The sequence below is a fragment of the Amblyomma mixtum genome, chromosome 10 (assembly GCF_055824585.1).
Source record: "Amblyomma mixtum isolate Tamu chromosome 10, ASM5582458v1, whole genome shotgun sequence".
Classification (NCBI taxonomy): Eukaryota; Metazoa; Arthropoda; class Arachnida; order Ixodida; family Ixodidae; genus Amblyomma; species Amblyomma mixtum.
In genome coordinates, this window is record NC_143021.1 from 27,337,824 (window position 1) to 27,356,707 (window position 18,884).

Consider the following 18,884-nt stretch of genomic DNA (forward strand, 5'->3'; position numbering starts at 1 on the left):
TAGATTCGTGCCATTTTAATATGGACACTGCTTCCCGGTCGAAACTGTTCGCCAAGCAAGTTTTGCATAACAACTGACGAAAAAAAATGTGTAGAAAATTGTCTTAATTCCTTCTGCTTCTTTTTTCGCATAGCAGTGTTAAGTCACTATTAGACAAATGCTTCGCAAAATGAAGTTGATGTGGTACCTTGGTTTTTATTAAAATCAGCAAAATGCTGTGATCTTGAAGCGCCTCGTGGGTCATGACATGCTTTGTGTCAGTGTAATTCTCGGCTCTGAAACTGCAGCAATTTAATGATCTCCTGTTAGTTGTGGATAATTTTTCGGACGGTTCCTTTTAGGTCGGAATATCGATAGTTCGAAACTGTATCAAATGTTCAAAAAGGTATTGTTCCAGAGCTGATCGGCACATTGCTCAATTGGCGTTAAGCATTTGTTCAGCAGCACTCTCTGGGCCACCTGTATCAGTTTGGTTAAGGATACACATTTGAAGTCTTGAGAATGCTTGAGACTGCCTGCCACAAACATGCTTACTTGCCTCCTGAGTTACTGCGATGTTGGGCCGACAATAAGCCATAGTCAGTATAAAACACTTCCCAGATTTCTTTAATCTTCCTTGCGTTTTCTACGTGCCTAAATTGATTTGCTCACACACAAATGCATATTTTCATCTGCCTCAGTGATTAGCTAGGCTTTCTGGAGCAGCTATCTATTCAATATTGCACCATTTCTGCACACCCGTCCCAATCTCCAGTAACTAGGCTTATTTGAATCCATTGAAATTCACTTGAAATCTTTGAAATGCCGCATAGTGGTCCGCCCTGCAATGCCGACGCTGATGCCTTTTTAAATTTCCTATAGTATCAATGGAACCTTTAACCTGTTGAGTCAACAACCACATTTAATATAAACACATTCCTGTACTGCTTGCATTGACTGAAATGATTTTTGCAGCTTGCATTTGCCAAATGCCCATTTTTCACCGGCGCTGTTCTATTCCAGCCCTCCATGCAAGCCTGAAACTGGATCGTTGCAATTCTCCTTTCTTCTGCTTTGTACAGAGGGCAAAACGCTTGCCGATAACACGTTCTGGATGTGTTTCGGGCTGAATGTTCGCTGTCTAGTAACAACATTTGGTTTAAAGTGGTGTGGATGTAAGCATGTGCCATTGAACTCGTAGTATTTCATCGTCATTTTTTGCCTTCCTGGTCACAGTGGTATTGGAAGCTGTGGAACAAACAATTCGGCCGTTCTAGACACGTGTTTTTCCCTCTGTACAGTCTGCGTCACCCCACCGCAGCGCTCAGGTGGTGCGCTGCCCTGCAAAGAATGTCAAACCTCGCCGCATCTGCTACGTTATAAAGAACGCTGTTCTCAAAATGTTGAGCCACTTAGTCTTTTCAAGCGCTGTGGCAAGAGAAATTTGCCCGCTGACTGTCAGGCTGCTGCATAATTCCAGCTTTGGTTGCCTGGTACGCACTCCTCGAGCGCTCTACACAAGGGTGACGAAGGCTGTACTCTGTTTAAAAAGTGATAATTTAGCACTCTCGGCTATGAAAAGGCATCTATGAGGTTATAGAAGTTATATTGTAAGCAAGTGGCTTTGTTTTTCAGAGCAATGAATAATAAGTAATGAGTTATTTGAGTAATGAGCAATCTGCACCAGGATGTGAGTCGCCGGGCCCGACAATGTTTTTAGCACCAAAAGAGATGTTTTGGCAAACAGAGAGTGTGCAAGCAGGGGGAGTCTCTGTGCCTGGCAGTTCACGTACTATCACAAAACTGTGCACACACTGTGACAAGTAGTATGATGTCAACTGTGTAGCAAAGATATAACATTGACTCAATGTTTGACTTATTTCATTTTATTCTGCAACACCATAGCCCTCATAATGGAAATCTAATTTTACAATCTCTGCTTGAGAAAATCGGGTTTCTTCGAGATAACCATAAAATAGGGCCATCGTATCCCGTTTTCCTCCGCATAAGAACTTTTCTTTCTCAGCTTAAATTGGTTCTTGCTCGAAATTGGTTCTTGTATTCTTGCATTTCGTCTACTGTAATTCAGTTGACTGGCTCCCAAATCTTATTATGCTTACATTAATGAGAACCAGTGGGTTACCAGTGGACTCCCGAGGGTGCCCATCCTCGAGAGAGGTTTCTGTAGGATGGAGGGTTCACAGACACGCACACACATACACCCACGGACGCAAAAAGTCAAGGCGTTTCTCCGGAGAAGGAATATGCTACTAGCACAGTGGGATCAAAATCACTCTGATATTTCAGCAAAGCGCTGGTGCGCTGGGCATTTTCGCGGCCAGCCTGACACTTGTCACAGGTAAGTTTTACTATAAGTTAAAGCCATTTGCTTCTCAATGCAAATCAGGGAGAGAATGTAAGATGCTACGCCTGTCAGCGGAGGATCTCAGCCCCACGATCATGAATACTAGGTTGCGCAACAGGCCTTTTTAAATAGCGCTATTTTGTTCTGGCTCAAGTTATGAGCTGTGGATGCTGATAAAGAGAAATATCTAACCGCTGTATCTTACGAGTACTCGCCTAGGGATAGAAACGGGCGGGGAGGCTAATGGAGTGAAAACAATTTAAATTGGGGACAACATAGCGAGCTATGGAGAGAAAAACGATTGGTTGATTTTAAAGGACATATATTGGAGTGCAAAGAAAATTATAATGAAAAATAAATGTGCCCTGCCAACATTAAGGGACACGAAGAGAGCACCGGGCACAGCAATAAAGGAGAAGAAGAGGTAAAAAACGCGAGTAATGACATCCTACTTAAAGTCAAGAAGGAAAATAGACAAGGACATGCTATTTGATGCGGAAGCAAGATAAGCAATGATGTTTAGGCAAACGAAACAAAATTGAAATCAGAGGTGCAGGCTCGGCATCATGATGGGATCTGTCTAGAAGCCAAGTCTATAGGGAAGCACCTTTATTTTTGCTCTGCTGCCTCCTTCATTCCTTCGAAATAAATAGGCAGAAATCACTGTTGAGAGGTGGCTTTGCACCGCCTTTAGACGTTGCTACAGTTCCCGATACCTGTCGTTGCTACCATAAATGTGTGCTTCTGACGTTCTACCCCAAATAATTTTTAATTAGGTGCACTGGCACTTCCTCAATCATTTTTTAAAATTTGCCCATATTTGAACTCGCTAGCATTGATTGGTCTAGGTGCCGAAGCACTCGGTCAATCACTGTTGCCGTCTTCGCTGCCTGCGAAGCATCTGCGTGCGCTAAGGACGTAAGAAGAGTAAACATAAGGTGTAATAAATCTCATATAAAAGCCTTATTATTGTACTCTTACCACGAAGGCTGCTTCTCGGATGCGAATACCATCGCGCATCTTTATTCAGAAAGGGCAAATGACCTACACCTGGCTGCAAGCTGCAATCTCTGTAAACCGTGCAGACGATCACACCGCACTATTTTTGTTCTTGTTGAAAAACTTGAGAATTGGGCCGATGGTCTTACGAACTACAAAAATCGAAACTTACTTTAAGTGTGCTGAAGTGGAGGCCTTTTACTGACAATAAGGAATTAGAAAGGCATAAGAAGGTTGAAAAATGGAAGAGAGAGCTAGGAGTAGGTGCATATGACACGTCATCTGGATTGAGCGTGAGTGGGATATATGCTCGGAACCGTGGATTCACAACTGTTTACACTTACGTACGTTGCCGAATTTAACTACGCTACCGGCTCCAGCTGCTGCGAAAAGTGTTTTGTTCATGAGTTCCTTAGAAATCTTACTTTTCTTGCGTATGCCTTCGGGGTTTGAAATTATACTCAGAAAAATAAGTCACCTTTAAGCGCTAAGAATGGCAACAGCGTCAAAATAGCGTTGAAAATCACACCGCATAACTTTTCGGTCACCACTAAATACCGTTGAGCCCTCTTCTTGCTGCACACTTACTAATGATCGTTGCGTGGAGTTTTTACTATTCACTCTTCTGAAAATTGAAACCGAGAAACTTCTCAATTTTCACAGTATTTGGGGCCCGCCTGGTTTGGTGCAACATCATCATCGGGTTCTGTGGGACGCTCTACACAGCACTGGTGAGGGTTATTAATGCAGCTTTCGTATTATATGAAAAGCGTTGTGTTTAAGAGAAAAAAAGTTCTCGATGTGATATCTTATTACGCCTGCATATCATGGCATATCATCTTCATGCTTGTTTAAAGCCCCGGGTCATCCAATTGATTGGTAATCTCTCCACTAATGTGCGCCTAAAAACCCACAACGCAGCTTTCGCACGTACCAGTTCATTCAACAGCTTCATTCAGAAGCCAGACGGATAACAAGAAAAACAATACTCTTTATCCCATCCAGAAGCTGCGAGCATATGGACAGTCTTTCTGCCTCAAGATTTCTTCGACACATCTGAAACATGGTCTGAACTCCTACCTGGCAGAACCACATTAATGTTTTATCAGTTCGAAGGACAGGCCAACAGAATACCTGTTGTCCTGTTTGGACTAATGAATATGAATATGATGTCAAAATACCAGCTAGCCCCGCAGTTAGCTCTATTAACCTTCCAGAAAAATGCATCACCGTTGAGGAATAATCAAATTCCAGAGTAACATTGTGAGGCATTGCTTACGGGTTCCAATTCGAAAACGCGCTTGGGATCTTGCCGGAAACTCAGAATATTCTGTTTTTACGTGCAGACAAAGAAAGAGCACGTATTTGAGGAAGAAACATCCCGTAGATAGAATTAGCAGCGCTCTCACAATAGATCAAAGTGCACCTTTGCGGTATGAGCGTTTGAGGTCTCACTTCGTTTTATGAAAGCAGGTAAGGCGTCTCACAGATATTTCTCAAGCTTGGGTCTTAGCTTCAAGTTTTTGCGGTTTATGTCGTACTTGCTTAATGTCGTACTTAATGTCGTGCTTAATGTGAAGTTATGTCGTACATCTTAGCGTCTTGTGTTTTATAAGTAGCGCATGCACTTGGGAGAGTAAACAACCAATTGGTGCCAGTGTTTGCAATGTTCGCTTTTTTTCCTGAGGCAATTTGCAAATGCACGTATAAAGAAAACTTCTTCGAGGTCCAGGAAATTGCGTTCAATGCACTCTTCACAAGTTTTAGTATATCTGTTTACAAGCCGAAGAGGCATTGCGTTAATTCAAAATGTCCTCACCAGAATCACATATACGACGTCCATGAGACGCTTGTAACCCACAAGTTATTAGGTTCAGAATATGGGCTTGAAGAACAGACGACCCTGCTTTCTGTGAGCGTTTAATAACTGCAAATTGAAATTACGGGTGGAAATTGCTTTTCATCTCATCTCTGTAGGTTGAGAAATCGTTAATTGAAGACAAACCGCTTAGAAGAATGCCTGCTCGCCTGTCAGCGCCGAGTGTAGTCACCACGATAATACAGTTAAAAAAAACTTTCATGTTTTAAATATGGACTGTGTATCATATCAGTGCCGGTGCCTGTTTGATATCACCAGCTCATGTGCAACGTACTGCACTCTCTCCTCTCTTCTTAACCCTGCCTTCTCTCCCCACGGCCCTATATATGCACGGACAGTAATAAACCTTGCCAGTTGTTGCTCCCTGACTGTGCCGTTCGTCATTCCGGTCAACCTCTCGATACAGACTGTGGAATATAATGGTAATTCCATTGGTCATCGAGCAACTTTGAGTGCGAACGCACTTATACGCCTACCAACACCAACCAAGCATTCTGTTATCGTGCGTACGTAGGTACGATCTTGTGTCCTTGCCTAACAATCCTAGTTGCTTACCGCATTTATCCCAGTTACTAAGATAAACTCGGGTAAGTGCGGAAGAGCTTCGCTCGGGCTGCGCGAGAGGTTGCTCGGGAAGAGCAACATGGGGCTCGCATGCCCTAGCAGTGGCTGCGTTAGAAACAGCCAGGTGCCAATTAAGTGACGCATCTCTTAACTGCTCTGCCACTGCGCTGGAAGTGTTATGAGGACTCGCTGCCGTGTATGAATGGTATCTAACAATGACCAGTTCTGCGTATATGGGCATCAACCCACTAAAGATGCCACGCCATATGCTTAAGGCGAAGATTAAGTGGCTCCCGCAATTGAAGAGCGAACACCTGCTCTCGCGCGTCTACTGAGTTTTACTACGTTAGACAACTACTATTTTTTCCTGGCATGCAAGCAAAGGCTATAGAGCCGGAGGACGCTTTGTGACCCTTTACAATGGCCCTTTCTTCCCGAAGTTTTGATCCCGTATATTTTCATTCCTGGTCTGCTATCAGGTATTAGGTGCACGCTAATTTTTATATCATTCTTGTCATGATGGGTACCATACAGTGTGAGTTTACCGAATTGTTAATGCGTTCTAAGCTAATTCTGCCTCGCCTAGCGTCTATAATGTGTTTGTCAACAAGGCTCTTTAATTTCTGATCAACAGCACAATCCTTGGAAAGGTTAAGTGACCAACCAACCTTTTAACATAGCTCAACACACGTGGTCAACAAGCAGAACTTTTGCGAGGAAGACTACATATTGGTGTATAATTACTCAAATGTGCACTACGGTTCCGATTTTTCTCCCTAACAAAGGGCGGACTCCGAGGAGTGGTTTGGATCGACTGCGTTCAGCTGATCTTCATGTTACTTGGCCCTGCAACCATCATCACGAAAGTCTTCTTGGATTTGAAGAATTCAAACAGCACCACCTCACCTCTGACTGACTTAGATCTTCGTCGTTACGTGGGGAAGTAAGCTTCAATGTGCACAGTCATTGTCGAGTCTTTACTTTGCAGTCAATATGCTTGCGTTTCACTTTACAGCAAGCAATCTTAAGCATACTGTTTTAAGTATTTCTATGCATTTAAGGGACAGTAAACACCACCCCATCCGATAATGCTTTGCATTAAAAAAAACATACACAGTCTCTTTCTAAGCACGTTGACGTTTGTCCTGCATCAAAATATGCACTGATGGCTGAAATCATTTGAAGAATTTTTTATTTATCACCAGACATGTAATGCCTACTACGCGGACAGAGGCTAAAGGCTGCGTTGCCTGACGAGGGCTCTGTCTCTCTGCAGCACACCGTTCTGCGTGTTCGAAAATGAAAGTCACAAAACAAGTTGGAAAGCACAGTCAACAGGAAACAAGAGCTGAATATCACTTTATACATCAATGTTACACAAAAATGCTCATCTACAGGAATATGCGAGCAATTTAAAGGAATTGTATTGTAGAGTGAACACTTCGGGACAGCTTTAGATCCGTTTACCATAGGATGTGAACAAAAGGGTGCATTACATCTGTTAAGCAGGTAAAGAAAAATACGAATGCATGGAATACATTCTAAACAGGGTGTTACATAGGAACGCAGCCAAAGAAATAGCGGAGCGACGTAATGACAAAGGCATTAAAAGCTAATGATCAAATTTCATTATGAATACCTGTTCGTTCTGAGCAGAACATTTCTGACATAGTCTTTAATGGCATTTGGGGAGGTGACAAAATGGATGTTCTCTTAGATTTCAAAGTTTTTCCACCACGTTATTTACCCTCATGACGTGCACACAGAGAAAGACTCGCTGCTACCATTTTTGAAGTGAATGGCAGTATAGGAAAAACTCTGAGATGAGTTCGAAAAAATTTGGTGCAGACGCACGGAGTCTACTTAAAGGTGCTGTGAAGAGGAATCTGAACTCGTCTTTTTTGCCGCGGGAACTCGATCTACATGTTCCGAGCATTCTTAGAAACTTCGACCTATTGCCCTGTGTGGTCGATTTTCCTAATTAAATCGAATTAACGTTCGGCTCCCGCCTTTATTTTTTGAATTCTCCCCGTACGGTGGGCGGAGTCGACCAACGCGTGGAGTGCCTTTCAGCTAGCTCCGTGGAGGCTTTGCTTTCGCTTTATTTTTTTTTTAGGTTTCCGTGAATAAATAGTTTCATTCGCAGATAATATAGCCGCAAAATAAGCCTGCAGAAATAAAAATACGTGCGGACTATTTGCTACTACGGATTACTACGTATTACTCCGCCGATGGCAGAGCGGCAAGCCGCCACGGGAGCGGGCGAAAGGCACTTCATGCGCTGGTCGACTCCGCCCCCCGTACGGGGAGAATTAAACAAAAAAAGGCGGGAGCCGGACGTTAATTCGATTTAATTAGGGAAATCGACCACACAGGGCAATAAATTGAGGTTTCTAAGAATTCTCGGAACGTGTAGATTGAGTTCTCGCGGCAAAAAGTCGAGTCCAGATTCTTCTTCACTGCACCTTTAAGAAATCGGCCGGTGATGGCGACACCTCCATTTCGTTTCTGAGAATTTTGTCCTAAAAGAAATCTCTAGAAACAGCGACGAAAAATCTGAGGAAGCCACGCTAGTACAGGGCTGACGACCGCACTCTAAGTGAACGAAATGCGCTCGCTATGGAGGACTGTCTCCTACAGTGCTTTGCGTTTGCGGTTGCCGCGAACCTGTAGCCGAAACTACTGGTGTATTGCCGGCAGAGAACCCGCAGTGCTTTTCATAGAAATAGCTATTCCATGAAAACAAACAAAAGATATTCCTACCCTGATTAGGTTACAACGAAGATACCAACCAGAACATCATGACTGCGAAAGTAGGAGCGAGGTAAACTGCACGTGCCTCCCCGAGGCAACTAGATCACAATGAAACAGTCAGCACAAATAGTGAAGAGCCCAGGAGCATTTCATTTTAGATGAGCCCTGCAGGCATCCCCGTTTTGCATTCTTTGCCAATTACAAGATGTGTTGCAATTTTCCCCTTCTGAAGCGATGTCGCATTAACAACTCTTCAATGCGTCCTCCCGCCTATTACATTTTGAATAATTTTGAGAAAAACTTACGTAATTCTTTCCTTCCATGAATCTGGCGTGGTGGTACCCGTTTGGTACAAGTCCTGTTTCACGTATTTGTCCTGAAAATATTCGAACGAGAGTGTATCCGGCCTCCTAAGGGTTTTGCACTGGTCCATACTGCGTGATCGCATGTGCTTAAAAGGCCATATCGAACCAGCATAAACAGATATAATGCTGTAGAATGCCGCAAAATCGTGGTGGAAGAAGCGTCATTAGAATGTCAGGGTCTAAACCACCCACTCGACCTTGAAGAATACCCGCTGAGCGTGTAGTAAAAAAAAAACGGGACGAATAACTCTGCTGCCAAATGTGACAGAAGCCAACAGCCACAGAAACCAAGGGGCACAGGGGATTTTTTTTAATTATTATATTTATTTTGTGGTGTTGATCAATTTAGAATATTAATGAATATGTTATCGCTTAAAGCTAATTGATAGAAAGCAGAAGAAAAAACAACCACATGCCGCCGGTGGGATCCGAACCCACGACCTCCGAATTACGCGTCCGGTGCTCTACCTCTGAGCTACGGCGACGGCTGTCAAACCTTCTGCTTTCGCGGGTATTTATGTTTACAAGTAACCTAACCTTGAGAGTGTTCATCAGCGCCACCCACGTTCATAAGCGGCGGACGTAGAACGTCCTGAGTTACCGCAGGTGTGACGTAGAACGTCATCGAACTGAGAGGGTGGAAGCTGCGTTCTGCACAAGATAGTAAATAATTACTGGTACTACTGTACTAATCATTTCAGTACTTGCGCGTCTGTTTTGTTCCAATAAAGGTAGTTGTGCACACTAACTCGCCTATCAGAAAAAGTTGGACTCCTGTCCGGAGTAAATTGTCGGGAAAGGATGATTCATTAACCGTATTCAAATATATCATTTGCCTATTCCAAGGCACATTTATGTGCCCCTCTTTCATTTGCCTAAGAGCATTTATGTGTCCCTGTTTCCGACTTTAAGCGCAGTAAGGTAGTATGATACATGGTAAGTCTCGAGTTCATAACCATTCTTTTGACTGATGGCATTGGCATTAGCTCCTTGCTGAAATATTTCAGATGAAGGGCAGAAGCGACCCCTCAGCCAGCGCATGTGTGTATAATTAGAAGCAAACTAGCTGCGCCTTACAGCGTCGACTAGATTGCGCCGCTCTGCCGAACGCAGAAAAAGTAAAATTCAAACGACAGCAGCTTCTCTCGCATGGCTCCACAGCAGCCCATTGGCGGAAGTTCCCATACTAGATGGCGTCTTGAAACGCTCTCCAGTTTGTAATGCCGTTCCTCAGTTTTCAGGGGAACATGGGTACCGACTCACACCTCTAACGAAGTACGGGGGCATGTATTATATATTTTACGCTTCCTTCTGCCCGCCTCATCACTCGCCATAAAAATATTGTTACGTGGTGGCCAGCCGAAGAATGAGGCGTGATAAACGATGGATAAGAGATGATTTAATGGCCGCTGGCCTAGCGCGAGCGCTCCGTCCCGCGCCACTGCCAGCTTCGTCTTCTTTGTAACATTACCCGGGGCCACCGAGCAATCGTCCCGATCATAAACTGAGGAAGACGTGAGCGAAGGGATGCGTGATTTAGCGATGGCGTTCATTTTACAAAAATGCCAAGGTGATGAAGTGCTGGCCGCCACGGTGGATCAGATGATAGGCGGATGAGTCTCGGTCTACGAAGCATCCGGGCCGTAGGGTGCCAGGAGCTGACGGCCGAGGCCCTTGGACGCACCGAACGGCAGGGGCAGGGGGGCGGTGTCCTCATGTGTGTGGGCAGGGACTTGGGTCGGTCGGGTCATTATGGTCGCGGCAATGGTGTCATGTTGTCGTGTCCTGTGGCCCGGGCGGGGGACGGGGCTGGGGTGAGCAGCGAGGTCGGTTCAGGTCGGGCTGGCTGGGGCACGGCCGTGCTGGGCGGACCAGGTACTCACGGCCGACGTCCACGGCAGGCGCAGGACGCCGAAGCTCCGTGGCCAGGATGGCGATGAAGGGACCCCAACACCTCACACCAAATGTAACGTGGCGGCGAGCCGAAGAATGAGGCGTGATGAACGATGGATAAGAGATGATTTAATGGCCACTGGCCTAGCGCGAGCGCTCAGTCCCGCGCCACTGCCAGCTTCGTATCCTTCGTAACAATATTTCAACCCTTCTCCCTCAGTTGACAGCAACGTGGCATAGGACCATAACTGATATTGACGCCTCGCCCTTCAGCCAGAGCCGCCTGAAGTTTTCCAAGAAAACAAATTTTCTCCCAAAATTCATTGAGTTTAAACCATGTTCCTTCACAGATTTCAGGATGCCAGGCATACACTTCCGCTACAAGCCACCTTGATCGAATGAGTAGGACATAAGAATGACGAGCAGAGGGCGTAAAGACGGTGTACTTGTCGTAGGCGTAGACACAAACGAAAATAGAAAGGCCGCTATGTAAGGCGTTGTTGCCGGCGCCTGGGAAAGTCATATTTCGTGTTCGTTATCATGAAGAGCCTATTAGTTCCAGCCGCCGCGATGGTTCAGTGGTTACGGTGCTCGGCTGCTGACCCGAAAGATGCGGGTTCGATACCGGCCGCGGCTGTCGAATTTCGATGGAGCCGAAATTCTAGAAACCCGTGTACTGTGCGATGTCAGCGCAAGTTAAAGAGCATGAGGGGGTCGACATTTCTGTTGCCCTTCACTACAGCTCACTCATAGCCTGAGTTGCCTTGGGATGTTAACCTCCATCAACGAAACAAACCTATTACTTCTGCTGTATTTACAAATTTAGCACCTGTCCCATATCCCTCCAATTAGCCCTCTCCTGTGAAAGCGGCGGCCACTGTACTCTCCCAAACTTCCTAAGCACGTCCACCTACCTGACTCCGCACTTCACCTGCTATGCTCGCCTTCTCATCAATTTCGCTGTGTTATCATTAACAATCATTGATTATTCTGCTCTCACATTAAATTCCCTGTCCGAGCACATTCCATCTTCTTCGTTTCGATTCGCACCTCACTAACTCGCGTTGGTTCCCTTCCTTTCTCTTAACATTATAGCTATAATATTCCTTTCCATTACTCAATGCATTATGTCCATATTAAGTTCAAACCCTTTTCTTTAGTCCCACGTCTTTGGCCCATAGGTGAGTACCTACAATACAGTATTATTATGCGCTGCCTTTTGGGGGATTCTCGTAAACAGCCAGTCAATATCTGAAGGTACCTGGTAAATGCAGTCTACTCTATTCTTATTCTCCTAATTATTTGACTCTAGTGGTCCGGATCTGGAATCGCTACATGCCCTAAGTATTCCTTTACATTTTTTTCCACGCTTTGCAGCCTATCCTGAACTGATGTTCCCTTCCGAAACTGTTGAAAATTACTTTACTCTTCTGCATACTAATTGTTATGCCCTCCCGTCTGTTCCTCGAATTATATATCACTCAATGAGGATACTTAATGTTTAGGAAACGGATGAAACTCACACGGGAGTTACGACTGTGGGCCGCGGGATTAAGAGAGAGATTTTGAGGTATTTTTTTTCGGGATATTTTGAGGCACATAATTTGAAAGTGGCATACACATATGCGCAGTTAGAGACTGCTCTTTTTAGTTTCCTGCACACACTAGTTAATCGATTAGCACTCGTTTTCTGTTCGTCACTACAGGCGCGCAGTACCTCTTCAGGTGGTTTGTTTCTCACGACCTCCTGCAGACGGACAGCGCCGCATTCCTCCGGTCTCACCATACGCTGCCTGCTCCTTGCTAGATAACTACCCTAGGATAGCGCATTCTCCTGCTCTCGCCATACTCTGCTGCCTGCAAAGTGAACCCTCTGGGACGTTTCCTAGGTCACCACTTTAGGCTCACGCACTGCTCCGCTCTCGTCTAACTCTCTATCCACGATAACCCTCCTTATCATCCTTCTACGGTTGTTCCCGCGGTAACTACCACCTCTTGAGCACTAATCTGCTCTCGCCATACTCTACTTATTCCACGATAACTCATCGTTGTCTTTTCCGGTATCCGCCCTCAGGTTGGTTCCAGTGACAGCCATACTACGGTAGCACACGGCTCTACTCTCCTCTCGCCATACGCTCCGCCTCCTACTTCGTTGGTAACCACACTCCGGATGGTTCCGGTTGTAACCGCCCTCTGTTTAAGCACTTCGCCGCTCTCGCCATACAGGCCTCCTTGGGCGGGAACCAGCCTCTGGGCATTCGCTCGATAGCCAACTTCCGCTTATGCATTCATTCCGCTCTCACCGTATCCTCCTTTCCCCGAAACCCTCCTCTTTCTTCCACGGTTACCGCCCTCCAAGGTTTCCGTCGCAGCCGCACTGCGGTCGCGCATTTCTTCGCTCTCATCATACCCTCCTCCTCCCACTGTAATTGCGGTCCGGTTATGCACTCCTCCACTCTCGCTACACACTCTTCCTTCCATGTGTAACCCTCCTACTACCGCAGTAACCACCCTACGGTTGCGTGTTCCACCACTCTGATTATGCGCTCATGTTTCCACACTATCCCTCCTAATCCTGCTTCCTTTCTGGAACCACCCTTCCCTTAGGCCTACTACTACAACTACGACGTTAAATCCAGGGAATGGGCTTTTGGCAACTCTCGAAGTAAAACACTGGCCACTGAGACGAAAATACCAGCCTTCGCCATAAGGATATGCCCCGAAACGTCATTGTCTACGAGGGAGATAAAAGAAGGAAAAGCTAGACGTGTTGCCCAGTTGATGTCCGGCTCGATACTCTATACGTGGAGAGGCGGACGAAGGCAGTGAAAGACATAAAAGAAAAGAACAATGAAAAATTAGTGCGAAGCAATGTGTACAGATTTTCAGTTACGTAAGTGGTAATAATTAAGGAAAAAAGTCATTGCCTCCTCTGAGTTTCATGCTTAATATTTTTGAACGCGAGAAACATACATAACAGAGCACTTTCGCCGGCAGGTGAGACCTTGCATTCATGGTGGCAAATCAGCAGTCACATTCTAAGCGCTCGTGTGTGTCTTCTCTCTTACTTTGGTCTTCGTTTTGGCGCTAACTTCATCATGAATAAGATTCAACTCGCCCAACTTTCCACCTTACTATTCTTATTCTTCTCGTTAAATTATCTGATACCTTTGACGACGAGAGCAATTTCTTTTACGCTAGTCCAGATTAAAGCATAAAATATCGCCAGAAATTTACGAATAACGTACGCAAATGCAATATTTAATTGTGTTAACTTGAGGAACAACTTGAAAAATGTCGAAGTAAGGCCACCACCGGCGCGAACTGAACCCATGGTATGCCTCAGTTTCCCGTGATGGCCCGCCAATCAATCAACGAAGTGGGCTGTTGACCAACGTTATTTCACCTCTCCTCACGTAGATGAGTGTGCATCCTGGCTTTGTGGAATAGCATGCACCACCATCAATCAGACATCAATACCAAAGGGATTACAGGCTATTAAATACTGAACTTGCTAGTGACAGGGCATAGCTGCACAGTAGTGGGAACAGCAGCGACGGAGAAAGCACACAGGACAGCTGTAATTCCCTGTAGATCTGTCTGCAAGGTTTCTGTGTGCTCTGCTAAAAAACATTACGCCATCCCGCCCCTACCATAAACACTTCGAACGCTATTGAATAAATTTCATTACTTGGATTAAAATGAGCAACTAAAAATAGGTGAACAGCGTTCCTTACGGAGAGAAACCCGCAAGGCAGTGAACAGATAACTACGTTAAAAAGGATTTTTTTTCTTCGTCTCGTCTACATTTCAGTTCCGAATTGGATTTTACGCAAGATGAGAACATTTGGTCGCCTCTCCTGGCAGCTGTGACCACAACCATATACCGCCTAGGTTTGGACCAAGCCGTGGTGCAGAGGTGCATGGCGTCCCCGACACTTTCTAGTGCAAAGCGGTGAGGAAACTCCGATAATTTATGCTGTTTCATCAATATGCCATAAAGAATTGCGTGACACTTATCATCTACTTTCCTCTCTGGTGAACTCTGAGTATATCAGACAAAAACAAGAGTGCCTGCGTTAGCAATTCCGGCAAAGTAGGAAAACTTGTGTCGCCCGATATGGATATGTAAATTATGAGGCCCACAGCAGCGAAAAAAAATAAACGACCCTTACTGTAGTGACAATAAATAAATCGAAAATCATTTTCTGTCGTAACTGCCGTACTCCCCGCCCACCCCTCATGTAATACCCCTCAAAATGGGGGCCTTGATGACCTAATACCTGAAATGAAATGGAATTCATACCTCATAAAAAATTTGTGCGAATAAGGCGTAGTAGGCAGGATGCTTATTTGACTCGAGGTGAAATGCTTTTATAGAGCTCTAGATAGAGCTCTAGAGAAACCCGCAAGGCAGTGAACTATCTATCTGACTATCTATCTAGAGCTCTAGATAGAGCTCTAGATAGATAGTCAATTTGAACGGATAATTACAGTTTTAAATGAAGGTCTCTATACAGAACACCCTGTTTTGAGGTAAAATCCAGACCACAATCTGCGTCTTTTTATCCATTCATGTTTACTTTGAAGATTTTCTCAAGCCCCTATACATCGTTTGCACCCTCATCCCTGTCACGTACGCAGAAGTAGCGACTCGCCAGGTTAAAAACTCTGGGTAAAACGTCCCCTTCTGCATTAAAAATGTTTTTGTCTCTGTGAACACTAATGATAGATTACTAATTCTACCACAGCTGCGAACTTCATCGCCCCAGTTGTGTTTTTGATGGCACAGAACTTCATAAAGAGGGGTGATGATTCTCAAAGGAACCCTGAAATGACTTTACGGGTCAGCATCTAAAGCGAAAAATCTGTGGATGTGGTCTTCGCGAGTACTCATGTCAGATTTAAAAGCTTCGCGCAGGCCCGCGCCATGTAAATTCTTCTTCTGAAAAACAGCTCTTCGCAACCGAGTCGAGTGACACCTCACCGCTTCTGCTGAGCCGCCTCTTCCTCCATGACGCAAGTGTGTAGTCTGAGTAAGAATTATTGTTGGACGCACTCTAGTGACTGTGCGAAATAGGGTGCGGCGGGGTGTAGTCCCACCTTGTTTTTACTCTTTCTGGCGCGATAGCTTGTATGAGTGGAGGGGGAATGGTAAGCATAATTTTTAACAAGCCATGTCGTAGCCGCTCATGGAACTAGATGAGAACTTTTCGTTGTATTGACGAGCAGTGGAAGAGCGAATAATCGTGCGTTTTCCCTAAGCTCATTCAGTTTCATTTCATGGTCCCTTTAAGATTTCGGCTGTCGAAAGAAAGGTTTTAGCGATATGCACTGCTTAGAGCTGCATATAAAGAATATTTGGCAGTTGAGGCGTTCTCGCCCTTTGTTGTCGGTCATCATAATCGTCAAACTGACTACGCCAGCTCCAGGACAAAGGCCTCTCCCATGTATCTCGAATTAACCCTGTCCTTTGCCAGTAGCGGCCACCGTATCCCCGCGAACTTCTTAATCTCATCCGCCCACCTAACTTTCTCCCGCCCCCTGCTATGGTTGCCTTCTCTCGGTATCCACGTCGTTACCCTTAAGGAGCAGCGGTTGTCTTGCCTTCGCATTACATGCCCTGCCCAAGACCATTTCATCCTCTTGATTTCGACAAGGATGTAATTAGCGCGCGTTTGTTCCTTCACCCACCCCGTCCGCTTCCGATCCCTTAACGTTACAGCTATCATTTTTCTTTCCATAGTTCGCTGCGGTGTCTTTAACTTAATTTGAACTCTCTTTGTTAGCCTCCACGTTTCTGCCCCATAGGTGAGTAGCGGTAAGATACAGCTGTTGTATACTTTTCTCTGGAGGGATATTGGTAAACTGCCATTCATGATATGAGAGAACCTGGCGATAGAGCGCAGCATATGCAGAAAGCTATCAGACGTGCTTACAACACCAACACAACCAAGGTCAAAGCTGGAACACACAAGACAGGCTGTATGACAAGGAATTAATTGCAACAGCACTCCATTCGGGCAAGTTGATACTCAAGTTGATTCGCAAAAAACAAGCAACCGGCTTGTGGGTGATTGACAAATGCGCGAAAGGGTTTAGCATTTACAGCGCTTCTCCTTTTATTCTCACCTGAATTTTCATACAGACGCATTACTGCTGATACGCTCTCCGCTTTTAGAGACTGCTTAAGCAGAGAAAACTGGAACGATGTGTTCGCAGTGAGCGATCCTAACTTAGCGTATGAGTTATTTATGAGCAAGTTCTCTAAGGTATACCTTGCGTGTTCTCCTATCAAGACGTTTAGAATTTGTAAGAAAAGTAGGAAGCCCTGGGTGGATAAAGAGTGCCTCAAGCTTATTAAAAAACGGGACCAGTTGTTTAAGGCATTTATAGAGAGCAAGTCCCTTGAAGCCCTCAAAGTGTTTAAGAAGTACAGGAATTCAGTCACAAAACATCTTCGTAATGCGAAAAAGCAATATTACTCTAACCTGTTCGAAGCAACACAAGGACGCACAAACAACGTTTGGAAGGCACTAAACACTGTATTTGGTAATGATTCAGAAGCGGTAACCACAATCGTAAAAGATGGCATAGAACTTCAAGGCACTAAGTTAGCTGACGCATTTAATGACTTCTTTTTATCAATCGGTGGTGCTACCAGTAGAAACCCTGAATTAAGATATATGAAGGAGCGAAGTAATCCAACTATATTTTTAGACCCAGTCACTAATAGTGAGCTTGTAGCGACATTTTTAACCCTAAGCAATAGTAGAGCTGCTGACGCGGACGATATTCAAGTGAAACCTGTAAAATTTGCCATTGATGTATTAGCACCTTGTCTTACCCACATTTTTAATATATGTTTGTCCACAGGATGCTTTCCTCAAAAAATGCAGCGAGCAAAAGTGACAGTTGTGTTTAAGAAGGGAAATAGAAATGACATGTCAAACTACCGCCCCATATCCGTTTTACCTGTATTCTCCAAAGGTTTAGAGAAAATAATTCTGAAACGCTTGAACTCTTTCACTGAACGTTACGACTTAATAACGTCTGCTCAGTTTGGCTTCCGCAGGAACAAATCTACGGAACTCGCACTGCTGGCCCAAAAGGAGTTCATTCTCGAAAACTTTGAGTGTAAAAATATGGCACTTGGGCTGTTTCTGGACTTTTCCAAAGCCTTTGACCTCATTAATCATGAAATTCTCCTTCAAAAACTCGATCACTACAGCATAAGAGGCATTTCGCATCAATTAATATTGTCTTACTTACAATACCGTACTCAGTTTGTCGTCATTGAAGGAAAACACTCCACATCAAAGTCAATCAAAACAGGTGTCCCACAGGGAAGCATCCTGGGACCATTTCTTTTCATTCTTTATATTAACGAGATAGTTCGCGTTGATACAACGGCACATTACATAATCTATGCTGACGACACAAGTTTATTCTTTTCAGGCAAATCGTGTGTTGATCTAGGTTTCCGAGCGAATAGAACGTTGTCCGAGATCAATGCCTGGGCTCAAATTAACTGCCTAAAGCTAAACATTAATAAAACGAAGGCTATTTTATTTCACCCCCGACACACACATGTCCAGCGACCTTCCATTTTTTTAAATAACACTGAAATTGAAGTGGTAAAGAGCTTTAAATCACTGGGCGTGTATTTCTCAGAAAACATGACATGGGATGATCACGTAAACTATATCGTTGGTAAGCTATCCAGGACAGCTGGCGTTATGCGCCGTTACTGCTACAATTTTCCGATACCTGTTAACATGCTCATATATAACTCTTTATTTTCCTCTTTATTAAATTACGCGTTTTCTGTATGGGCAACAACAACAGCTGGAAACATTAGCAAACTTACTGTCTTGCAAAAAAGGGCTTTACGCCTCGCCTGTAAAGTTCCATATCGCTTCCACACAGCAGGCCTATACAAGAAGTACCACATAATACAAGTTTCATCGATGAACGATCACAGACTGTGCCGCTTATATAAACTCAGTTTAATAAAAAATAATGATGCCATCACTAGCCTAGCAAGGCTAGAGAAAAACATTTCTGCTTATAATGTGCGCCATCC

At 44.6% G+C, this 18,884-nt stretch overlaps 1 protein-coding gene across 1 annotated transcript in view; it reads left to right on the forward strand.

Annotated features, from left to right (window-relative positions):
• LOC149325444 (sodium-coupled monocarboxylate transporter 2-like) overlaps window positions 1-18,884 on the forward strand; it is a 79,002-nt gene that overhangs the window by 36,504 nt on the left and 23,614 nt on the right. The window contains exons 4-7 of the mRNA XM_089564286.1: window positions 2,287-2,338; window positions 4,007-4,074; window positions 6,572-6,729; window positions 14,613-14,753. Coding sequence (XP_089420412.1) covers window positions 2,287-2,338; window positions 4,007-4,074; window positions 6,572-6,729; window positions 14,613-14,753 — 419 coding nt within the window. The remainder of the gene's footprint in view (window positions 1-2,286; window positions 2,339-4,006; window positions 4,075-6,571; window positions 6,730-14,612; window positions 14,754-18,884) is intronic.